Source organism: Diuraphis noxia, unplaced genomic scaffold (assembly GCF_037042655.1).
Source record: "Diuraphis noxia isolate RWA-SAM2 unplaced genomic scaffold, SU_Dnox_SAM2 contig0003, whole genome shotgun sequence".
Lineage (NCBI taxonomy): Eukaryota > Metazoa > Arthropoda > Insecta > Hemiptera > Aphididae > Diuraphis > Diuraphis noxia.
In genome coordinates this window covers 57339221-57367194 of record NW_028301713.1, presented here as the reverse complement: position 1 = coordinate 57367194, position 27974 = coordinate 57339221, and the positions used below count along the sequence as shown (strand labels likewise).

The 27974-nt window shown below is 29.3% G+C and overlaps 1 protein-coding gene across 5 annotated transcripts in view; it reads right to left on the bottom strand.

The window, feature by feature from the left end:
- LOC107163598 (neuronal acetylcholine receptor subunit alpha-7-like) overlaps window positions 1-7817 on the bottom strand; it is a 77794-nt gene extending 69977 nt beyond the window's left edge. For 2 of the 5 annotated variants that reach the window (XM_089223946.1, XM_089223945.1), the window contains exon 1: window positions 6921-7817. In XM_089223946.1, coding sequence (XP_089080072.1) covers window positions 6921-6966 — 46 coding nt within the window. In that variant the 5' untranslated portion in view covers window positions 6967-7817. The remainder of the gene's footprint in view (window positions 1-6920) is intronic. The other 3 variants (XM_089223949.1, XM_089223948.1, XM_089223947.1) reach the window with 2 other exon arrangements.
- Window positions 7818-27974: the final 20157 nt, after the last annotated feature.

Below are 27974 nucleotides of genomic sequence, written 5' to 3'. Positions count from 1 at the left end.
GCGATGAATTTAAACGACTGTGAAAACAAGTGTATAACAGTCTGTAATAATTGAAAATAAGGACTAAAACGAAAAATGAAACCGTTTCTCGAATACATAAATCATAATTAAATATAAATGTTTGTCGGATGAAATTTTCTCTTGGAAATATTTAAGGAAGGAAAACAGTATATTATTATGCATAAAGTTAAATAGATGGAACGAAATGTTTTAAACAAAAGTTTTCAGGGCGTCATAAATCAAATAGAAAATAATTTCTTTCAGTTTTTTATCAGACCGCTGTGGTGTGTGTGAACATATATATATATGTATATATATATAAAGCAAAAGCAGAAGGTGGCTCACCGAGGGTAGGACATCAACGGTAATTTCATCATGCCTACACCGAAAAAAACCAACTGATGTCGACGGCACCATCCTGTGGCAAGACCATAGTGTACCAAGTAGATCCTCTTCTCCTACACTGTCCCTATTCACCTCATCACACTTCACGCGGCCATAAACGACGAGGCCGTCGCCAAGAAAAACTTGCTTTGCAAGTTAACGCCTACTGCAGCACGCCAGTCGCAGTGCAGTCGTTTCGTTTAGGTTTTTCGTCTCATAATCTTTTGAATCCGGAACGCCGAATGAACTCCTAGGTGATATTTCCCGAAGTACTTAAACTCAGTCAGAAAAGGAAAATAATAATATTCAACCGACTTTCTCTCTCTCTCTATGTCTAGGTATCGTGTTGGAACCCCACTTCGTTTTCTTTCTTTCTGTTACACTCTTCCACTCGTTATATCTCTTTCATTCTCTATCACTCCTTCTCTTCCACTATTACATAATATACCACACCTTTAGATTCCAAGTACAAAGTCAGTGTGCTGCACCGTACACTTTTCAAGGATGGGAGGAGGACCATCCGCATCCATTATACGCGCCTCCGTCAGCCGATGACCTATAAACTCCGTCGTTGTCGTTGTCAAACACGGTGCTGTGTTGAGTTCTTTTACACGAGAGTACAAAACTTTTTATTCGGGAAAATCGTTTCAGCTCGCAGATGTGTTTGAATAGACTATTACTTTTATAACTCGATTGTCGACCATTTAGAGTAGGAGGTGGTGACGATGACGATGACAACGTCGACTGAAAGAAAAAAAAGAATTTTGTGCGTGGAACGAGGCAAAGTAACGCTTATATTCCATAATATAGTATACTAAAAGTATAGCAAATTAGCAACTATCAGGCGTGGCACATTCTCCCACTACTCCACTTAGTTTTTCATCAATCGCCTTTAATGATAGATTTACCATTTTTAACGCGTTGATTTTTCAAAGCATTAGTGCGAAATGCGATAATATCATCGCAAAATCAGAAATGCAACTTTTGTCTAGGGTTTGTATGTAAACAATGTTTGTTCATTTACTGAATACATTATAATTTGAATTTAGCTAGTATTCATATTTCCTTTTCCTGGTATTTGAGTTCAACATTCATCTTGCACCAATAGCTTCTCTCATGTAAAAGGAAGTCAAAATATATGCTGAACTGATGCAGCGGAAGTTTTCGAAATCGGAAATATTCTTCCGGGTGATGGTTTGACAAGACTTTAGGAAATAATATTTAGATATGTAAAATGTATATGTGGGTACGTGGTTTGAAATCGTATGACGTGCTGAACGACAGCAGTTAAAGCTGATTTTTAAAATAAAATTTAGATACAGTGATATAGATGTTATATTATTATTTTTAATATACTTATAGTTTATTTTATAAATACTTCCAAAAGTCGTGTACGCTGGATTAGGCAGTTATCATTGTATCTCTCGTATCAAAGTTATAATAACAAGTTTTACTTGTAACTTTTAATCAGTAACATCATTTTCAAGTAAAATCAGTTAGGTAGGTACATTAAAATTTAAGTATTTACAATTCTTATTATAGCTTTAAATAATAGATAATATTGAACAATATCAATATATATTTGGTTGTAATTTTAAAAACTTGTAATTTAAGCTGATTAAATAAATATTTATATTTATGTTAAAATTACTATAAATAATTGCGTAAAATGTAAATATTATAGTTAGTCATATTTTCCAATGTTATAAAATGCATTTAAATGCTATAATCTTATAATTTATTAAACTAGGCATATAATATTTTTTAAACAACGTTAAAAAAAATTGTGAATAATTTTAAATTTTAATTATAACTTACTTACGAGATCTCTTTTTATCATGAGACCATAATGTTTTGGGGGTTATTATTTTAATGAAGAAACAACATAAATTATTAAATAAGTTCTAACTTTAAATGTAACTTAGATACTGTAAGTTTTTTTTCTTTTTGTTATTGATAACGCTGCTGGAACTTCTTACAGATAACTTCGACAACGACGCCATCATTTATTAATTAATTACAATTAATGACGAACAACAATTTACGAAACTCTCAGGAAGCCAGAGACTACTTTCCATAGTGGTCGCTAAGTGTAAATGACGTGTAGGCTCCGGGCGACCTGAGAGTGTACATTTAGTTTTTGGCCAATAAGGGATAGTAGACAGGACGTCCCTCTTCACCCTAAGTTAGTGTAGCTATTACATGTAATCAGTTACACATTTTCAAAGTAACTTGTATCTTGTTACTAAGTTCACAATTTTATTTTAGTATAACCAGTTACAACAATTAATTGAGTAACTTGTCAATCACTTCATGTAGACGGGAAATAATTTCAGCTAATATTTATTTTATGTATATATTAAATTTTGAAAGATATTTTAATAACAATAATCTTCAATTACAAATATATATATATTAAGTTTAACTTAACCCAGTTTAATTGTATAAAACCAGTCAGTGTAATTATCTCTTGATAATCTAGTTACTAACTTTTAACTTAAATATTCATCCTGAGGAAATTGGAATATTAAATTAAATTGTATTATTTATTTTGTAAATGTGTGAAATCCAGTTTTCGTATGAATAATTCAAAAAATATTATAATGGGTGTTGATAAGTAATATTACTAAAAATCGACGTTTGTTTAAATAATTTAAAAAAAAAAAAATAAATTTTAATGTAATGAATAATGATCTATAATATTTGTTAATGAGAATAATATCATAAAGAAAGTGTAATGATAATATACCTATTGTTACAAAAACAAAAGGCCTGACAGCTAGTATGTTAATTTTAAGAACAAATTATAGTATAATAATGTATTAATGTTTCATAAATTCCACTAATCTAAAATGGTTTAAGATGTTTTTAAAAAATCTTATTTAGGTGTAAAATAATGTTGAAAACGTTTTCAAAAAATACTTTGTTGAAATATTTCAATTAATTTTCAATTTAATATAATATTTCGGATCTTTATAAATATATTCCTTAATTTAATTATCCTAATCGTCATTATAATTATTGTTTAAGTAATCTATTTAATAATATGGATCTTACACAACCACGACGATTGTTACGAACCTTTTTCTAGGACACAATATTTTATCAATTATCACTTCAATAAAATTAACGTATAATGCTAATAATAATAATAACAATAGTCGTATCTCTATAACAATAAAGTATGAGTTTTATAACTTTAAAATACCATCATTCTGATTTTATCATTAATTACTATAAAATTTAATTTAATTTACGTTTTTGACTTCTATTCCAAATTAATGTGCTGTTCAAACATGCATATTTTATTGATAAATAATTATTATTCATACACACACACATAGCCTCAGTGAAAGTAATATTAGTTTTGTCAGTGCAGCTGATGTAACATCTACAATGTATACTTAGATATCTTTAACGGAAAGATAAAATAAACTTGTGTACAATTATATCATTTTTAAACATACATAATTTAGAATATTCTGAAGCACATATTACGCTTGTTAAAAAGTTTCTTCAACAAAAAAATTCACTATTATTTAATAATAATTTATTATAATATAATAATTATTATTATTATTATATAATTAATTATTAATAATTTATATATTTATTAATATTAATGCAATTCATACGTTTTATTAGTTATTTGTATACGTATAATTAAATATTAGGTACGTGTATGCGTAGGTGCTTATACGTATATTGTACATGGTTTTGAAAATTATAGATTAATATAATTGTTCTAAAACTAAAATTGATGATATTATAGTTATCAAATATTTAATACGAGTTAAAAATATTGTTTATAAAAATTATTCAGAGAATGATGTAAATAAATGTCGAGATTTTTTTCTCACTAAATCTCAATAATTAATCCTATAGTTAATTTATTTTGGTTATTTTCGCAATAAATAAAATGGTATTAAAGATTTTGAGCTAAATCAGTTTGAGTGAACCATGTCGGATTATATTTGCAAATTTTAACCGAGGGATACTTACTTTATCAATATTTATAAAAAATAATCAAGTTAATAAAAACAAATAGGTTGGATAGTAAAAATTCATTGTTACATTAAAACTAATGATTATAAATAAATTATAAAAATAACCCATGTATTAAATTATGATTAATATGAAAACAATTTGTATTTCAGATGTTAATTTTATTGAACATAAATCTTGTATTTAAGTACAACAATATGAAACACAATTCTGGTTTATTCTACATTAAATTTTCTTTTAAAAATATTTATATTGTAATTTATTCCGCATCCAGCAACTATAACTTAAAAAAGAAATGTTTAGTTGATGTTTTTAAGTTTAAACATTGGATGTAGTTCAGATTTTTAAACCGTCAAATTTAAATCAAAGTGGAACAGATAAATTTAGGTTGGCAAGTCAAAGGGATTTTCATGTCAGTCTAGATACGTATAAAATACAGAGTTTATATACACATCGATTACGGATTCCCTGGTGCTCTTATTGCTTAAACTTATTTTTCAGATGTATTCATATAAAGTAGCTTTGGCAAATATTGTTTAATTTAAATAATACCGCGATGCGAGTAAAAATTAAAATATTAGAAAAACACAGTGAATTTTATAAAAGTTTTAAACTATTTTTCAATACAAACGGAAGTATAATCTGAAAAAGGTACCAAAATATTTCAAAAATTATATTATGTATTTAAAGACATATATTGTGTACTTAATTCAAAATATTTTAAACCAATAAAAATATTGTTTAATTGATTGCAAAAAATGTATTAACTCAATACCATATATTTCATAGATGTAATATATTTTTTTCAAGCAGGCCATGAAAAAATCGTGTACCTACCTATACGTAATTGAAATTAATTAATGGGACTCTCGATATAAAATTGATATAATTGTGGAATAATAGTTTACAGGGAAATCGGGTTGTTAAAAAAAAAAAAAGAAAACGGAAATATAATATTACAATATACTGGCAAAACATATTCCAAAATCACTCGGGAAAAAATGGACAAATGTTAACCACGGTGCTATATATAGGTGTATATCTCGTTATTAGAGTAAGTATCTACCTCAGTTCAAAGGGAAAATCGATGTCGGTTAACTAATTTTAAAATTATCTTTACGAACTAATTCGAACGTGATGAGAGCAATTATTAAATACAACACTTGCTTAATTTTCAAAAGTGGCTAAAACTATCCTCTACACTGATTAGGTTTTCAATAAGAACAATAATTTCGCATAATTTATGTATACCAAATGGACTGTATCACAGTGGTTTTTTTATTTTAAAAGCGCAACCGATTGACTGAAGCCCTATTAGCACTTTAAAACATTTTTAACCTATGGTGTTATACTGATTATTTGCTATCATGTCTGAGTTATGGAATGCATTCGCTATTTGGATTGGCATTTTTCACGAAAACGTTAAGAACATACAATCCCTCTTATGTGCCGTTCTCGGGGGTAAAAAAATATTCCAAGTTTTAATGATTACATTTTATTCAGACATTTCTTCAGCCTACACTTTCACTCTTGCAGATGATATATTTTTCTCGTTGTAAAATCGGTGTACGTTTAAAATACTCGCATTTCCCATATTGAAAACTGGAATGCCACGCAATAGTCACATACTCATACACATAACTCAAAAACAATGAAATATTTATTTTTTTCACGGCCATTTGAGCATATCGTCCGAAACAGACGAATCGTGAATTGACGAGGTGCAACTAGTTGCAAACCCATCGCAGCCACGTCATTAACAGACGACGCAGTCTTTTTTCCCCTGCTCGCGGGTCAAAATCAACAGTTGTAAAATATTTGAACAAATCTGTCGCGGGGTGAAAAATGGAAAAATAACTTACAAAATGTGTAGTAAATAACAGTTAATCTCCGTCGATAATAAATGCTTACTATAATATGATCACAACGGAGAAAAGAAGGAATTATGGTATAATAATATAATTATTACGTCAGTGTATATTTATTATTCACGTATTATATTATTGCCTATCACAATCACGATAATCCAAATAGGTAACTTACTAGTTGTTCTGAAATCGATGAGACGAACGCATCACGGTGTCATATTAAATCTAATGGTTTTGATATTTTTTTTTACACGACGTGTTATTCGCCTAATATTATTATTTGCTATTACGCGTTAGGTATAATTTTATGATTTTAATAGAAAAAGTTCAAAACCGTTAAAAAAAATAATAAAGTCAATATAACGTGGATAATAATCAATTGTTATGAATTATTAGCTTATTTAAGTTTCTTGGACACGGACACTTTCCTCGGTTCCTTTGGTAGGTATATTAGCCTTCACGATTAGTAAAAATAGTAAATAGATGTGTAAATTTTAAAAACTGACTTTAATCCGTGCAGGGTTTCTATAAGCTACATAACGCTCGTTAATGTCGAATATTTTCGAGGAAGAGTACTATAGTAGTCCTCGATGAAGTGGACAGCTTAAAACATCCGCTGGAAAATGAGAAAAACATAAAACAGAAACACTAAGCAAAACTGACCTGTAATGATCAGGTAGACGATGAGCAGGTACGGGAGTATTCCCATGTCCCATTCAGCGGCGGCGGTTGCGGTGGCGCGCACGACACGTACTCGTCGTCGACGTCCGGTTTTCTATCAACAACAGGACGTGTTGTAGCCAACAAAGATCAGTGGCTCCTTCTGACGTCCGTCGTCCTGTCGTCGCTGACGGCCGTATACCAGCTGCTGGTCGCCGAGTCCGTCACCGGTGTTGTGGCGCCGACGGGTGTCTACGGGACGGTGGCCGACCGTCGCGTCCATTTTAACGACGGCGGCGATGGACCGAAACAGTGCGGTCCGCGGTCGGTTGGGCACGTGCCGAAAAAAAAACGCAGACGGCAAAACCTCGCAGCGGCAGCGAGCGTCCGCGACCGGTCAACGGATTGGCACCGGTTTCTGAGATGAAGGCAGCTCGTGTGATCCGAAGACAGGCGGTGGATGACGACGTCTTGGCTACGAAAACGATGTTATTCTATTCGATGACCGTATACTTATAATAGTAATAACAATAATAGTAGTGGTATTATATCGATGAGCGATGGCGGTATTGCGACAGCGGTAACCGCGGTACGACTGCGTACGAAAACCTGTCCCAATGTACTCGGTGGAACGTCTTTGGCGCGCGCCGCCACACACACACACACACACACACACACACACACACACACACACAAAGTGCACGCACGCGCGAGCTTTTATCTCTTTCTCTCTCTCACACACACACACACACACACACGCGTCCAAGCGCGCTTCTACCACAATACTGCCGTTCCAACCGCCGGCTGGCTGCTCCCAACGCTGGTCCTGCCGCTGCTGCCGTCGCTGTTGGTGGTGCTGATGGTGCGTACCGCTAGCTTTCGCACTGCCGTTAAACGAGCGAGCGCGCGCGCACAACTTTCCGCGGCAATCCAGACCCCGCCCCGTACCGCCCGCGTATACTACCTCTATATTTGCACGCCGTAAGCGCGCGCCCGTTTTAGCCGTTTCTGCCCGGGCGGCGCGTGCACCACCGTGTTTTGTATTACGTTGGGCAGCGGTGGCAGCAGCGGCGACGACGACGACGACGACGACGACGACGACAACGACGCGCTCGCTGGCTATCTGCTGTGCTGGCGCGCGCGCACACACACACATAGTCATGCACAGACACACACTCACAACCAACATACCCACCCACACACACACACACACACACACACACACACACACACACACACACACACACACACACACACACACACACACACACACACACACACACACACACACATATATACACACACACGCTCAAGTACACTCGCGCACACTGCCGTTGTCGTTATATCGCCTTCGACTCGTCCCGTGTATCAGCCGGTTATGTAGCTGGCACTCTCGTCGCGATTCCAGACGGTGCATGCGCCAAAGCCCCCGGTCAGAATGCCGCACACCCGCACCCAAATACGATAATTACCATCACACGCACACCCATATATAACCCGTGACCAACGGACCTCGGTGTGATAGTATTACGAGAGAGGAGAGAGAGAGAGTAAAAGAGTGAGACAGTGTGGCTGAGAGGAGGGAGAGAGAGAGAGAGAGAGAGAGAACTTTTCTGTGGGATATTTTCCGAATGTGTATTCGTGTGTCGGTCAAAGGGGTTAGGGTAATGATGGTGGCTATAGTGGCGTTGACGACAGAATGTAGCGCAGCATATATATACGCATTAAACTACCCCGAAATTGTTTTATGCATACACTACTACCGCAGTGGTCGCGCAAAGTCCCGACTACGAAGGCATAATATAATAGGTATATAACATACACCATGTGGGTACAATCAAAACTTGGATTTTATGTACAGGCGTTTCTTCCAAATAAAGAATTATAACATTAATAGTTTATAATATAACTGCAGTCATTATTATTATTATTCTAATAATCATAATCGTCTTCATACCGTTACATGTTATTTCATTGGTCATTCAATTATTAGATAACTTTAATGACGTCTGAAACCTTATGACTATTAGTTTAAGATTTTAGATTAAGGTAGGAGCCACCTCATTGAAAGTGACTCCCATCAACGTGTAAAGTATATATAATTTATATTTAGTAAGTAAAATATATTATATAAAAGACCTTATAGGGTCGTTTAAATAATAAAATACCGGGACATTTAAAAATAATAAAATATACGTACAGAATAAACTCGGGAGTCGAGACGGATTCAATATAATATATTAGGTATATATTGATATATTTTTCATAAAGATTAAAAAAAAATATGTAAAAAAATACGTCCAAGTTTAGAGGAGCGCGGCGACTAGATAAACGAACACATATGCCATTTATAAGTCACGTCCGTCGTGGTTCCCATGATATCGTTTATTTATAATACGGTCAGATCAACCCGCAACCGGTGTTGGTAGACGACATGTCTTCCCGAGGGGGGAACTTTTCCACAGCAGTCGATGGCGATACGGCCTTTGACGTGATATTGGATTATCGCGCAGTCGATCTCAGTCCTCACGTGTTCATGTTTCATTTTAAATTAATTTTATTTTTACGATAACAATATAGTAACTTCATCATAGTATGGTTTCGTATCGTATCCAAACTGCTGTGGGATTATAATAATGTACCATCATAATATACTCCCTGTCATTTTACACATCTAAATTATATAAAAAAAAAAGGCGGGTAAGTCGTGGATGTCGCTCTGCTGTACAGTAGGTTACAATAAGTAGGTTACTGTAATGGATGGAATTAAATTTGAATCCAATGATATTATATCATTGTATACGAAAAACGATTCTGAGTGAAGACGGTTTATCTGTCTAGGATATAATATTATAGATTATTAAAAATTATTTGAAAAAAAAATTTTTTAATAATTTCTAGTTTAAAATAATTTGCGAATTTTCGTGATTTTCGTGATTTTTACATATGTTGTTAAAATTCAAACTTTGAATGCTTGTAAAAAAAATTGTGCCAATATATTTCTTTTATATTTCACCTGCTATTGTAAAAATATGTTAGGAGCCTTATATAAAATTTAAAATTCTTAGATATAAAAGGAAAATTTTTTATGAATTTCTAGCATAAAATAATTTATGAATTTTTGTGATTTTTACGTATGTTGTCAAAATTCAAACTTTGAATGCTTGTAAAAAAAAATTGAAGAATTTATTTTATTTTTCAACTGCTATTGTAAAAATATCTTAGGAGCCTTATATTAAATTTTCAAATCTTAGAATTAAAAAGAAAAACTTTTATGAATTTCTATCTAAGATAATTTAAACATTGCTGTAATTTTTACGTATTTTGTCAAAATTTGAACTTTAAATGCTTATAAAAAAAAATCGTGACTATGTATTTTTAATATTTTTTAACTGCTATTGTTACAATGTGTTAGAAGCCTTGTATTAAATTTTTAAGCTTTTCTACCGAACAAATAAATTTTTATCGATATTTAAAGAAAACAAAACCAAAAAAGTTGAAAAATTAAAATGTCAGTAAACAGCTCAAAACAAATTTAAATATTTTGAAAATTTTATCAAATATAGAAAACGCCTATATAAACATTCAGTCAACATTTCAAGTATCTGTGGTAATTTGTTTTAGAGTTATACCAAAACAAGGAAATCGCTAAAAGTGAAAATCCGATGTTGTAAAAATTTAAATTTCAAATGCTCATAAAAATTTAATTTGAATTTCCGGTGGACTTTTTATTTGTGATTAAATTAAAGATTGAAAAACTTTTAAGGAATCTTGTATTAAATTTTCAAATCTTAGATTTAAAAAGAAATTTTTTATGAATTTCTAGCTTAAAATAATTTGTGAATTTTCGTGATTTTTACATATTAAGTAAAAATATCAAACTTTGAATGCTTATAAAAAATGCTTATTTCAAATGCCTATGAATAGTTCAACTTAAGTCGACAATTTTTGAAAATTGCATGGTGGACAGAATATACTTATATAAACATTCGGTGAAAATTTCATGTATCTGGTCATTTGTTTAATGTTACATCAAAAACCAAAATCTGTGCGTAAAATTTCCCGTTTTTCCCTTAATTTTTAGTTTGTTTTTCTCGATTGTTTAGAAAAATATTAAGAATTTTTCACTTTTGACTCCCCCAAAGTACCAACTAGATTCACTTTCTGATCGAACGAGGTACTGAAGTCAAAAATCGAAGCACTTTTACTGCCCCAAAACGTGATGACAGACACAAAAAAAAACACACACACACATCATGATAAAATCAATACATTCATCGCTCCGCTCAGAATCTAAAACATAATATCATTACAGCGATAAGACGCAAGCTTCGTTTAGTATAAAATGTGGTGTAGCTGATATAAGCCAAGTATTCATTGTTCTAATGATTACAATTCAACCAGTTTTAATCAATAAATTAGATAGGTAATCTATACACGTCTTATATCACGAGTCCATTCGATTAATATTATTTATTTATTTACACCAATCTCTGCATAAGTATAATGTTTTCATAATTAGTTCATACTCATTTTTTGTAATTTTATTATTACATTATATCTAATATCCTTCGTTCGCATTCGATAATAATTTGAGTTGTGTGATGTGTGTGTGCGTGCGCCAACTAAACTATTGATCTATTATGAGCATCTCTACGAATCTGGTAATTTACTTGCTGAAAAAAAAACGAAAATTAGACGAATGGAGTATTTCAGTGAGTATTTTCTTGGATTTATCATTTGAAATCGTATAAAGCAAGTTTATAAATGAATATTTTTATGAATAAAAAAAATAAATACATTTTCTGAATGTTTTTTTTTTGTTTTTGTTTACTTTTTTCCTTCTTATCTTTTCATGGGATTACAAATACATATTCTTGAAGGTTACAATCGACCAAAAAAATCATTCAAGATGTTCCCACTAACGTAAGACCAAACCATGATGAAAAAAATTAATTAAAGTAAAAAAAATGTACTTTCTGGTATACCTTAAAATAGATGAATATAATATAATACTTTGTTTGATTCGCAATAATAATATTTTATCATAATATTATAACACTACCTACTGACTATTTTCAGTGTATTGCCCCTTGTTTGATAAACTACATAAGGTAACAATTCGTATTTATTGATGTACTTATAGAATTATATTAATTTATTTAAAATAATTAATTCAGCATAATTACTGTTATCTGCAGTATTATTTAATAAAATGTACAATTTTCTAATGTTATAGTAACTTAATAAATATATCTGCCTAATTGCCATTATAATATCATTATAATATCTATGTGGTCGTTTCACTGAATTAAATAAGGCACGAACATTTTAACAATGTTTACTATATCAAATTACATAAATGTATTTGTCTTGCAATGTTATTATTTTTTTTTTTTTAAGAAATTTTGGGTAGAGAAATGCTCAAAAAGTTTCATGTAGCATGTTTATAGGTAGTAAATTATTGATATATTACTTTTAAAAGGATAGTTTTCAAGTTTTTTTTTTCAAAAATAAGTCTTAACGAAGCGAAAAACTACCAATCAACGTCAAATAATTTTAAGAAATGTCAGTAAACAAGATTTACACCAAAGATTGATCTGAATTTTTTTTTAAATTCTTTAATTTATTATTGTTTTTAAATGTGACACCCAAACATACCAGAATTTTGCACTGAGATGAGTTAAATATTAGGAAACTGTGTCATATCTGTCATTCTTATTGATTTTCTTAATGTTTTGCTCATAATGCATCGTATATTTGTTTGATTTTTAGTTTCTCTTTTCGAGTCATTAAGTGCATGGTAAAAATATAAAAGCTTAATATGGAAATCGTAGTTTTATGGAATCATATTTGAAATATTATCAATTTTAATCGTATGAATTTATTGCCTTATTTTTTTTCAAATATAATTTTCAAAAATGTTCTGAGATGAAAATAAATTCAAGGAATATTGTTGAAAATTATGTAATGTGTTTTGTTGGTCCAAGCAAAACAAAAGCATAAATTAAGCATACATATAAAAGTTTTATTGTAAAAAAAATGTTATTAGATCGAAAAACAAATCTTTTGCACTAAAGTTTTTTAAGCATATATTATAAAGATTGTAGCTATGTAGAAGCACACTAGTTTAATATTAAAATTGCATTTTGGCAACCTTTTGAAAATGGAAACTATTAAATTAAATAATAATTTCAAAATCAAAAATATAATTCAGCTTGTTAGTTATCAGATTAATTTATTATATTTATTGTATTGTAGCGCGTAGTTTGTTATAATGCTGTTTTTTTGACTGTTCATTATAGTCCTATAATAGTATTATTATATTTATGAAATTTAATCTTGAATTTTTTGTAATCTACAAAAACAACGAAAACTGTCTCCTTGTGGAATCCTATCCTATCACCCACTTTTTAATGGCAGCTTTAAGTTAGTTTTTCTCTTTAAAATGAGCTATTATTGATCGAATTTTCAGTTATACATTTTGAAAATTCAATTTGATTTTGAAGTGATGTGATCGGCTCCTGAAAAAAAGTTAAAAGCACGAACCCTCTAGATATATTTATCAAATTGACAACGATATAGTCATCCGTAATAAAGTTTGAAGTTCCATACATAAAACAACAAAGTTCTAAATAGTTTGCCGTGAGCTGTACTTATGTATTGATAACAATTATTGCACTATATTTTAACGTAATCGGCGCTCATAAGCTTTTTAATCGCTGATATTATGATGCTGAAATTGCAATATGGCAAAATGTTTATAGAATACCCATTACCCACATGTTTAATAAAGACATTGGTTGATATAAGACAAATGGTGAAAGCGTTGAATAATTGTTGTAGTGGCACGAGACAAATTAATAACTGTCTCATAGCTGTACGTATATTTCTGAAAGCTTAGAATAACGCGTTGTGGCACTCTCAAATTATAGTTTAACCATTTAAGTTAATTTCAACAAATATGATTGACACGTCGTGGTTTTATTATGCAAATTACTTAGAAATGATTTCACTTGAAAGTACAAAAACCTCCTCCTATATAGTTGTAAAATCGTATAACGGTTGTATACAGACAGTAGAGATAGGTCCCAGAATACTAAAAAGTATAGTAGTTACACATTGATATAATAATAATTCGAGTCTCATCGATTACCCACTCAATGGAATTCATACAGTTCCTAATTTCGTAGGTTAGGTTAGGTCTATGTATTAATCACGAGCCTTTTATTCTTATATTTTCTATTACACAAATAGCTGATTAATAGAGATGTATTTTTTTTTTTAGAAACTTCTGAAAAATATCTATTTATTTATTTTAACAATAATAGTACATGATGATAAATAATAAATTTAACAGAGTAACATTAATTCATTTTTTTACATCATAATGTAATAAGAATCGTTCGACATCTAGGTACTAACCACTCTAGTTCGATGCCTATCTAAGGTACGCTTTTGGTGTGAGCAAAGAGTTCACAATTTTAAGTTTTGTAACTTATTAGATAAAATGTTAATATTTATATGAATAAAACTTAAAAATCGAAATTAAATATCCACAGAAAAATCAATAACAGAAGAAAGAAAATTTGTAAAAAACACCAAAATAACTTAGAATTTAAACCGTCAGCGAAATAACTGTAAATACATTAGTTTTATTACAATTTTAAATCTTGAGTTATTCTATATATTTATAATTATAAAACAAGGTGACCTGGGCTTAGTTGTTATAATTTAAATAATGACCTACTATGGTAAATTAATATGATTGATATCAATTTCTCAAAATTCTATTGTAAATTATTACCTATATGTAACAAAAATCATTAAATTACATTTATCATAGTGTATTATATCCACTAACACAAATAATAGTATTTTTTTTATGAATAAAAAATTAACAAAATGTACTCAAAATGTCATTAATTACTAAAGTGCTAAAGTGATTGCAATTTATTACAATTATATTATAATAGTAAGGATAGGTTCGAGACTGTGAGATATAAATATATTGAAATCAGTTTTTGTGTTTTAAAAATTATAGGAAATAATATCATATAGATTTATATAAAGATGAAAAGTTTATGTTTTCATATTGATGTATGACTTTTAAATATTTCAAACGCTTAAAAAAAAAAAAAAAATGAAAAACACGTATTTTCAATATTTTTTAATAATGAATGCTGTAAGAACAAATTGTGATGCATTTTGTATTAAATATTCAAGTTATTTTAATAAGACAGGTAGTTCTAAACTATTCACATTGTTTTTTCAAAATCTGATGCTACGAAAAAACACAACAATTGTTTAACATCTAAAGTGTAAACTTAGTCAAATTTACTACCAAAAATACCCACAATATTAAAAATTGAAGCACTTTCCGTTGCTAAAAAAAAATTGTCGTCAAAAGTAAAAAAATAAACAAAAAAAAATGTATCACTTCGTTCAAAATAATAAGTGCAAAATGTAAAAATTAAATTAAATAGTTTATAAAAATTGCCATCTAAAAGTTAGGCTTATAAAATAATTTTATATCATTATAATACTACGGATTATTGATCAATTTTAATTTGTATGGATGATCAAAAGTTTTTGTTTCAATAAGTCTGATTTATATTTAGTAAAAAATATTTATTTTAAGCAATAACGAAAATGTTTATTAGCACAAAAAATATATTAATAAATATTTAGTTTTACAATTTGTAAATTTTTGTTGTATTGATTAGATATCTATTCAAAACTAATAATTCATTGTGTATTTCATGAATATAATTTTTTTTTTCGTATGGCGCTATGTCCTAGACACGAAGGCTTAGTTCAGACGCCTATTTGGCAGAATTTCTATTGGGGCACCCGTAGGTTTCTGCCATACCCCGGAGCGGGGGATGTCAGCACTTGTTCTCCGGACACCGTGACTTCCCTGGAGAAAAATGTCACCCGATGGTCGAAGATTGAACCCGGTCCGGCTGAGCCACAGCCGACGCGTTAGACCACTCGGTCACCTCGTCCCCCATGAAAATTAATCAAGTAATTAGATTAATATAATAATAATTGTTTAATGAAATACGTTGATTTTAATTATACTATAGTATATAACTGAGGATTAGCTGAAATTAAATTTGGTAAACATTTGACAACTTGTCAATTTGACTTTGATGGTTGGAAATAAAATAACATTTATTTAAACTTTTGACATTCATTTTAAAATCGAATAACATCAAACAATTGGTTTACCATACACTTGATATAGCTATATTTAAATTAACTTTATTTTGATAAATGAAAATAAAAATATAGAATAAATATTTTATTCCATATTTTACAATTTGTTTTTTTTTTTTTTGTTAATATAATTATTATAGTTTATGAAACTATGTTTTATTGATTAATTCTATTTATTTAGTTGTAGTAAGTGATATTTTAGCGAATTGATGTCAATATTAGAAGGTATATTAGATAGGTCATAAAAAGAGGGGATTTTTCATTTATGTATTACATTTTAAGTGTTTTTATCAGAAATGTTTTTGCATACAACATATTTTGTAGATAAAATAATTTTCTAAAGAAAGGTATTGAGAATTTTTATTCCTACAAACAATATAATGATATATCATGGGGATTCAAAATGTTGAAATATTGTTACATCCATAATATTTGAGTGATCAGTACATATTTTTTATATGGATCTTCTGGAAGCGTATAACTATAATCCACTTTTTTATATATACAATTTTCAATAATTTATAACTTTAAAAAAATGATTCTAAAATCATTTCTTTTTCTATTAACTGAACTATTATATTAATAATATAATACTATTTATGAAACATAGAAATACATGTAACGTGCAGTTGCTAGCAGACCGTTCGCGGAATTTAGTAAAAATAACTGCAGTGAATTTTTACTGTACGATACCTACAATTGGCTGTACAAAGCTTATCGATTTTTCAGTTTTTATTTTACAGCTTATGAGAGATTATTGCCTACACAACCAGATACCAATGTCCAGCGTGGTTTATTAGTCAATATACTACTAATCAGATCGGGGCTCGTTAACTACAACTGCCGTAACAGAGCCAGCATAATTGTAGTAGAACAATAAAATAATATTAATTATAATGGAGACAAATTTGTGAGTTTACTATATTTTTGGAAAATGCCAAAAAATAATAGAAATAAATAACAATAATAAAAATAATGGTTAGAATAATACAAATAACAATAACAATAATCATAATATCGCATTAATATCGGTAATGCCACTATAGAATATGAACTACAAAAACGAATTACTAACCCATTTTTTAAAAGTACACAAAGATCAAAACATGTTATTTGTGTTTTGTCACTGATGTTATATAAGATTACAAGGGGTTTTTCGATTACTATAACAGTAATACAGTAATACACTAATATATTATAATTGTGTTCTTTTGGAAAATACACAACAATGGCTACAATAATAATATGATGATGATTGTATTATTATTTTAATATCCAAACCAAGGTCTGGATAAATTATAGCATATAACGCTACTCGAGGTACGAATTTGGTTGTAAAATACTACTTCCCATTAACAGCTTTATATGGTGAGGTCATTTTTTTCGTATGACTTAATCTTTGGAACTTCGAATTTTCTTTATAATGTTGCTGAACCGTATTATAATAAAACGAATGAAATAAACTTTATTATTCTTTTCATATTTATTTTTATTTTACTTAAGTTTCAGCATAATAATAATATAGCTGCGGTACACATAATCAATTCATTTTATAGGAATCAAGAAGAGGGAAGAAAAATAATAAATCTAATCTGGACGTTAAAAAAAAATGTATATAAAGATTTTAACTTTTAAAGTTTTCAAGTGAATATGAAAGATAAATCTAAGTTTAGTTATAAAGTACGTTAATTAATAATTATTGGAAAGCGTAAGATTTATTGTCACTATGTCAGTGGTTATAATATAATTGATTAAAACTACTTTAAATATGATGTAAAGTTACGGAACTTATGAAGATTGTATAGAAGTGTCAGAATTGGCTGTGACTGTGACTTTGGCCGTTGTATTAATGTGATCAAGTGTGGTGATCACAGATTTCATACACGCATGAATGACAATAGTCAATAATACTACGAGCATAGTAACAGATTTAAAAGATGATCTTTGTATTGTTATTAATTTTGGTTTGTTGAAAATGTTTTTTACAGAAATGTTGTGTTTTAAATATTTGGGGTAATACAGTTTTTTGCAATACTGATATTATATGCTATACACATTTGGATTTTATTCTGACTTGACAACATTAATTTGAGATATGACTGGTGATTCATTCTGAAATGCAAGTCCACTTAGCCTAGTTAAAATACAAAATTAATTTAATATATAGTTAGGTGGACACGATTCAATGGGTGGGGGTTTGGACCGCATGACTCCTTTTTTTTCTTGTTCAAAATCCAGGAAGGGGTGGCTTTGAATTGAATACTGCCACCCGTTCCTCCCCATGTCCCCCCCCCCATAAATACGCCACTGACTAGATAAATATTAGCTGAATTATTATAAACACAAGTGTAATTCCACGAAGGAGTTCTGCAGTTTCATTTGATACTGAAAAAAATTTGTAGACGATCTGATCTAAGTTCTAATAAGGTGTCGGAAATCTGCTCAATAGGATGGTACCTAACATTTATTCTCACGTTTATTAAAAAAGTTAATAAGAGTCTTTGATCATTGACATTAACGCCTCGAATAATTAAGTAAGTGGTTTTCGTTGGGGGAAAGAAAACTACCACGACCGATCGAAATAAGGTCTTTATTAAATTCAGCCGACTACTCGGAAACAACCCTGATGAATATTGAGATCATAAAATTAGAAGGAGGAGTTCTTCTGAATATAAATTAGGCAAGATATAAAAAGTCTATATTTATTTTGGAGCTGAGTTTATCTATTTAAATAACTCGATTTTAGAATTGTCTTTTTTTACGTAAATTATGTCTTCTATTAGACATATTTGGGCGATTCTCTAATAGTTATTCAAATGGTGGTTCTACGCTGAACTAAATAATTTATATATTATATAATTGAAACTTAAGTTCACATTTTCACAATAAATTAAATTGGAATTATTTGACGAAACATCAAATGACTAAATCAACATAGCTTAAAAAAATAAATCAATTAAAGGCACAGATTTTATATGAATAGAAACAACTGAACTAAACGTCTAAAACTATTATTTAACAAGATGGTTGTAAGTTTTTCAGTAAAACATTTTTTATCTACTTATAACACTATGCTGACTTAAAACAACAAATACAAACGAGTACCTATCTACATACAACTATAATAAACGATCGTACCTAAATATAATTTATAAATAAGATTTTCAAAACTGAAAAGTGCTTATGAAACTATTTTTCATTAAACATTAAATTTAATAATTGTTAAATAAACCAAGCATTCTTTTATTAAAATCATTAGAATATAAATAAATCTAATCTTGTAAAATAGAAGTTTCAAAAATTATTATAAAGATTGTATTATTAAGGGCGAATGTTTGAAAATAAGTTTTGATTTCCAAGACTATTACCAAAGAAAATAATTTGATCAAAACTTCTGCTTAAATACAATATTTAAAACCGAAACTCTATAACATAGGAATAGGGATTTAGAAAAACAAACAAAATGTTTAGTTAGCCTGTTTACGTTTACGTTTTAAGTGTATAGTTTTCTATAGAACCCTAAAAAGCTAAAAGAAGTCTGAAGGTTAGGTTGTTTCAAAGAGTTTTTAAAAACTAGTGTAATTTTGTTCTTATGAATACAGAGTAAAGTTATCTAATTAACAAATTCATAGATAAAGAGTTTTTCTCAACATTTGAAAATACACTTCTTCTGTGCCACGTTTGATGATGATAAACCAATTTAACCCTCGATAAGAAGACAAAATATGATAAATATTGTATTTCACATATTATTCTTAGTATATAACTTATTCTACTAAATAAATATTTTGTATAAGTAACACAATTAATTATTATTATATTTTACACCTTTCAATAATATTTGATACATTTTTTTCAATATCTTAATGAATATATTTTATAAATCATAAGTTATGAGTTTATGATTTATTGCTTTAATTTTACCATTATTTTTGCTTTAATCCACTCAATAGTTTGTATTTCAAGTTAAAAACTACCGATGTATTGTTCACAGTTGGGCATACATATTAATTTTTTTTCTGGAGAGAGTTATATTTTATATTTTATATTTTATTTATCACTCAATACTTTTATAATAATTTCAAAATCAATATTTATCATTAAAATTAAATAAAAATATTATATATCTAGTTAATATAAGTATTGAGGCCATGTATGGAGGTCAAATGGTATCCTAAAGAAAGCTCTGGGCTCTGGAAGGAAAAATCGATGGAAAAAGACCTAGGGGTCGCCCCAGACAGCGCTGGATAGACAGGGTTAAAGAGGATATAGATAAGTGCGACCAGGGATTGACTTTAGAGGATAGTGTTGACAGAGATAGTTGGAGAAAAGTAGTAGAGGCAGCGAAAGTCCTCCAAGGACAGTAAAAGCTGAAGAAGAAGGAGAAGTTAATATAAGTTTAATTCTTGTTGTTTTGTCACTTATAAATCATTTTTATTTGAATTAAAGGTTGGACGTGTTGAACTAAATTATGGTGTACATTTTTGGATTGCTTTTAAATTTGCTTATAATTTATAAATTTTGCATTTAAATATAATATTACTCGAATATAAAACTGATTTACGTATGTGGGGTTATTATTTATGATATTAATAATAAATAAATGTTATACATATCATGATAAAAATGAAATGAGTACTTAATGTGGTATTTGTAAATTCCTACAATAAGTAAAAAATGATATAAAAAGATTTGCATTAAGATGTTTGAAAATGTTGTATGTAGCAACCTTGAACAGTCAGTTTCATTAATTGCCTGTTTGAATATATTTAATAGTATTGACTAATGTAATATCATATAATGCAAAAGAGTCATATGAATACAGAATAGCTGAATTAGTATTATTGTGATTCTTAGTTCTTACATAATGGCATCAATATTATTTTATTCTTTTGAATACATAACTATTTACATAAGACATCAAAAAACCAACATATAGAGGTTGATTCTTTTATCAAACAACACTTATATGGTATTTGTGTGTAAATACCACCTAACATACACCTATAGCACACAAAAACCACCCAACTTTGGGAGACTATATCTTGTAAACAGATTAACGAAAAATGAAAATTTAAACGTGAAAATTCATTGAAAAATAGCCTTTTTAGTTTATGAAATTTTAACTATAGGTTGTCATTTGAAAATCAAAAGTTGATAATGGTTAACCTGATAAATATAAGGGTGAAAATATTTAAAAAATATATAGTTCTAGAACAAGATGGTTCTAAAATTTTGAAAAAAAAAAAAATTGAAAAAAGTCAATAGTTTTTGAAATAATGAGTGTTGTTTGATAAAAGAATCACCCTGTATACTGACTATACTGACTATACTTATATTATATACACTTTTACAAAAAATGTGTGTTAATACCTAAAAATTATGATACTAAATATTTGTTTTTTTTTAACTAAGCATTATTTACTACACTACATTATGTCAGTCTCAATTACGTAGTCCTTTTTGACAGCAAAATAATATATAACTTTTCTACATTTTATTTTAGAATGACATTGTAATTTATATATAAATGTATAAAGAAAATTATATTGTATATTATCACAATATCAATGAATATAAAATTGTGTATAAAAATTAGTTTTGAACATTTTTTTTAGACAATAGTAGTAATAGTAATTAAGTATAATATATAATATATAATATGTTATATGTATACCTAATTATTAAATGTCATTTGTACATAGACATGATATGAATATGCACAACTGTAATATTGTTAAGTAGATATCAATATTAAACTGCAGAATGACATTTCGGAAATGGGATTATTTCCCTTTGGACATTATAGTATCTCCAGGTAGATTTATTCCCATCTGTCTTCATAACCTATTGACAACTTCATATTTCCGCATTCACTCTACTAGAGTTATTAATGGATTGATTGACATTATAATATAAGGTAAGTAAATTGAACATTCTCTGTTTAAAATATTAAACTCGTAACTATGTTAAATAGGAATTATTATGAAACATTTATGTTTCCATAATATCATATATATCTAAATGTACATTAGAACTCAACAATATTATTATGTAATATTTTTATCACTATTTTTTGTTCTTATTTTTATAATTATGATGTAGCAAACGTAGAATATAGGATTATATAAATGCAAATACAATATAATAATTCTAATATATGCATGAAATTTTAGAAGGATTTTTATTTAATAATAATGTGAAATACATAAATATATTTATCATTTAATTTATTTAAAATATATGCACAAAATAACGTTTTATATATTAAAAAAATAAATAAATAAAAATCAGAAATAATTTATTAACCTTCTTACTGATATTTGATGTGCTCACGAAGTCGTGAACTTAAGAATTAATCAAATCTACCAAGCAATACAGTTTTTATGTTATAAAATATATGGGTATAGCATGTTGACTGCTTTGTTGTGTATCATAATCATATTATATGTAATGCATATGGCAGATTTTCAATTACTGAACTTAATATTTTACTTTAACTTGCCAATTTTGTCTTAATTATCATCGTTGGTAATCAAAAATTGTCTAGATTATTTATTTATATCTAAAAAAATTCCAGAAACTTACATGAAAATCCGACATCATATATTATAATCAGTCCATGTTCATAAAATTATGGAATACATATGTGATACTCAAGGCGTTAGTGGTAAAATAAGTGCAATTGGATGGGCGATTAACTTGATAGTTATTATGGAAAATTTTATCTTACCTAGCTAGTAGCTGCCTAGTGCTTAAGAACAACGCTTGAGAGGGTTTACAGATGACTTGAAAATACGTACTTGTGGTTCACGAGTCAAATAGAAAACATATTGATTGTGGCTCACAAAAAGGAATAAAACCTTTCGTCACACACAGAACTAGTTAGATAAAGGGTTCTTCACTTCCAAGGACCTTGGATATCAGATCCTTTTATAGGACACCTGTTATTTCTGGTAACATAGTCGAAGATCACAATATGTTATTATGAAATGAGTAAACCTCCAGTCAATTATAAGTGTTGGGAAGCGATATCAGATACAAAAATCACAATTATGTAAGAAGTTACCCGGTATACGGTTTCTCGATTAATATTTTTAAAATAATAATATAATTCTTTGAAAACGATAATTTATTATACCTACGTATGATCATTCAATGACGTAAAATAACGTGGTTAACATTAAAATTTTTTTTTCTTTTTAATTCCAGCTCAAAAACGTATAGGAAATCTTGCATTTAAGTTTCAAGCATTTCAGCTTACAAAACTATCTTCCATGTTGAATATTAAATAATTTTTACTGCTGCTAAGGCAAAATTCAACAAAAAATACACATAATTTATCATTGTAAATCCAATTAGATGTTAAAATCTCCACCAGAATTATACTCAAATATATCCCTCCATATGGTCGTTGGTATCTCGTTGGACATTTTGAAATGCTGATATCCTGCCGTAGAAATACGCAATCACTCACATGATAACTTAAACTATATTTCCGTTCGTTTTCGGATTCTCGAGTGCGAGACATCTATCCGGTTAGGCCGGACGTCATCAAATTGTGTTAATAATATTATAAACACCTACATCGCTACAGGTGCTCTATATAGGTATATACGCGAGTTGCGGGTAGCGCCTTTAGATGATATTATATGAATATATAATATCGTTTCATCTGCCCAAGAATACGGTATTACGTAATCTAATATTATAGTACATCTGTGACTCGCACACATATTATAACATAATACTCAATGCGTGCCCTCATGTTGGCTGGTACATGGGTGGGTATCTGAGAGGGTAGCAAGTAGGGTGACGACTACAATCGAACTATTTCATATTTTCATACCGATACATTGAAGTGGTGTAAGGTGGTTACCGTAGATATATATAATTTATAATACGTTAAGGGTATTCATTAAAAATCTCAGCTAAGTCATAGATTTTTAGAGGATTTCAGGATGATTTTTTTCAGACATTTTTAAACATTGTCTTCTCTGATGTCTGATACTGCACGTCTTGTTATAACTGATATAGAATACTTGATTTATATTATAACAGCAAACGTGAAATTCTTAGCAATTAACTAATATTTTTATATAATTTGTAAGTCTTTTAATTTTATTAGTCTCTTTTGCTAATCAAGTAAAATATTGGCTGGTCATTTGTCGATTTTCTCCAATAACGTGAACACTTAGCTATAAAATATAAATATATTATATACCTATAAATCTACAACACATAACTGTTAAATTCAGAGTGAACATAGGTTACAATGTTATGAAGAGAAAAATAACTTTTTTTACTAGTGAAAAGAGTTCAAAAACTCATGGCCAAACAAAATTGGCTAAATAGATTTTGAGTTAATTCTTCGAACATGGTCCAAAAATTATGAATTTGCTTTAATTGAATTAACCTTTAAAGCGAGTCACGAACATTTTGTAATGTAGCTACAAATGTTTTAAAAATTTAGTAAGTATTCTTGATTCTAAATTTAACTATAGGTTAATAATTTACCGTAATATTAAACATCATATGGTTATATATGGTTAAATAGATTATTCGGAACGTATTATTTTCTATGTTATGTGTGACGGAGACGATGTTAGACGAAGACATCACCCATGCGGGTATATCGCTGTATCGTGCTCTCTAAATATATTACAGCTAATAACGCGACCAGCCTTGACGATGTTTACGCATTTCCGCTCGTCCCTTGCAGCAAAAGGACCATCCCATAGTATACAACAAAGACTAGATAGCGACAATAAAAATATATACACTTGCGCCCTGCAGTTCCGGAGGAAATCAGTTGTAAGTTGTAACTATCTACTCAAAACCCGCATTTTTGCCACAGTAGCAGCTGTAGTACAAACACACACACGCGCACACACGTACACACTTGGTGTAATAATATAATATAATATAGACGTGACGTCGGTATGGGCAGTTGTGGACACTACGACGTCGATGGGACACGCTCACCCCAAACAACGAGACAACAATAATAATATACCATAATACGCGTATATATATATATTTTTATTTTCGTAGTACACGGATCGATGGTGTGTGTGTGTGTGTTGGGGGTAGGGGGGGGGGTGACCACGACTGTACACAAGAAACACACATACATATATATAATATATCGTCCTGTCTCCGGATCAGATGTCAGAATCGTATTAAAAGTTGCGCGTTCCTTCGGCGGCCCGTCACGTATTCGTATACGCGGAGCTGTACGTGCGATGAATACAGTCTGTGAAGACATTCCACCGCAATTAAATACACGACACGAGTTATAGAGGTATAGTAATGTATACATATACATTCGTACCACACAACACCACGCCACCGCAGCCGTTCTAATTTTGAAAAAACCACCACCTCTGCCGTCTTCGTCTTCGTCTATAAATGCCACAACAAAATATAGCTTGTTGCCACTGGGTCAAAGTTTTTTATTTAAATATTATTACATTTTCTGATGTCATCCTCACTTGGCGTTGTTTGACGTAATTAACGCTATTATACAATGGAATAAAAGCTTAAATTCATACCAAAATATATTACGAAAATAATTAATTTCTTACTTGCTTCCACGGCGAGCTGAGGCGTAGTTTTGTCTTTGTGTTTTCTATATTAATCAGCAATCATAGAATGTTGATAATTTTTGGAGCGAAAATTAATCAGTTTAACCAATTGATAAAAAAAAAATTAATAATTTAAAAGATGAAAACACTTATTTATCAGCAAAACAAATTCACTATGCCAATAATTACACCAGTGCCAATAACTACCTACTTTATCCTAGTCACAATTTTTTTTTTTATAAGTATTTAAAGTTCAAATTTTGACTAAATAAGTAAAAATTATGGCAATGTTCAAATTATCTTAGATAGAAATTCATAAAAGTTTTTCTTTTTAACTCTAAGATTTGAAAATTTAATACAAGGCTCATAATATATTTTTACAATGAAAATTGAAAAATAAAAAAAATGCGTAGTCACAATTTTTTTTTACAAGCATTCAAAGTTTGAATTTTGACAACATATGTAAAAATCACGAAAATCACGAAAATTCGCAAATTATTTCAAATTAGAAATTCATAAAAAATTTTCTGTTTAAATCTAAGATTTTAAATTTTTTAATAATCTATAATATATCCTAGACAGATAAACCGTTTTCGCTCAGAATCGTTTTTCGTATACAATGATATAATATCATTGGATTCAAATTTAATTCCATCCATTACAATAACCCACTTTTAACCTACTGTACAGCAGAGCGACATCCACGACTTCCCCGCCATTTTTTACATGAGTTTGTTTTTAATATAGATTTAATTACTTATTTACAATTTAGATTTTTTCATACAAACAAATTTATCTACAATACAAAAAATTGTCTAATATTTAAGTATTGGTGTGATAAAATAAAAATGGTCACTTATTAAACTATTTATTGTTAATAAATTTCAATAGGTTCCTACCTCCAAACATAATAACTTAATTAAACAGACTATATTATTAAGATTAATTGAAAATTTTTAAATACAGAAATAGAGTTTAGTTTCCATACAATGATTAGAGTGACGGTGGTGGGGAGTGGATCATTTCTGTTAGTTCAGTAATGCATAAAATGTAATGAACATCATCAAAATATGTATAATTATCCTCAAACCATTGAGTAACTGTACAAAGTAATTGGCGTAGTCCAAAAAAATTTTAATTTCTTTCATCTCTTTGAATGCATCAGGAATTTCATCTTTGAACAAAAATGCAAGAGATAACATTTGTCAAACTTTGATGCTGAAATTTTCATTAACTCCATGCTCAATGGATAGACTATGGTCTTGTAGTTTTCACCACACACTTTGGTATTAATGAAACAAACATCCTTCACTTTTTGACAACAAGAATTCATCTTTGCTTACGTTTATTACAGCCATGTAATATGTACAAGTATGTATTTTGGTTTTAACATAACCTAATCACTGTCTTCAGAAAAATCAATTATATCCTAAAGCTTAAGCATTGGGCATTAATTATTATACTTATTAAATATTAAAATGTTTCACAAACTATTTATTTTTATTTAAATATATAATTATATCATATATTGTTTTGATTTTTCACTTCTCTTTGAATTTTTATTTTTAAATTTTTATTTTTTAGCAAATATAATATATATGATTAAAAAAAAACAAACTAAAAAAGTGTGGCCATCAAATTGAATTCATAGTTTATACCAAAGGTATAAATAGATATGTTTAAAAAAATATGTATACGTACGTCAAAATGAATGTGGAAAATAAAATGTCACATTTAGGTTTTTTTCCGTTCCACCTTATGATAAAATATTATGTGACATAATAATATTACATGGTATATGTTATTGCGACATTGGTCTTGTTTATTTGGCATAAACTAAAGGCTAAATTCTAAAATATTGTCACAGCAGTTGATTGTTTGTGTATTGATTTTTAAAGGAATCATTGACTATTAAATATATTTATTATTATTGACTTAGTGTTTGTTTGATTATTACGGTACAAAATACGAGGTATTAATTTAAGTTTTCACCTTCATACAGTTTAGACTAAACCTTCATTTCTTCATTGGAAACTTTTTTGGCAATTAATGATTCTTTAATGAGAAATCATTTATTTTAGATCATTAGGTTGATTATATTGGAGCTCAGATGATCTTGTTGGTTGATTCTTCCGTACTGCTGTTAGTTGATTTTCTCTTTCAGTATTTTAGTTTTCGGTCTACAATCCATCTTTTTTTTTTTGACGAAATCATACTATTGTAAATGTGTCTTGAGTCAATATTATCT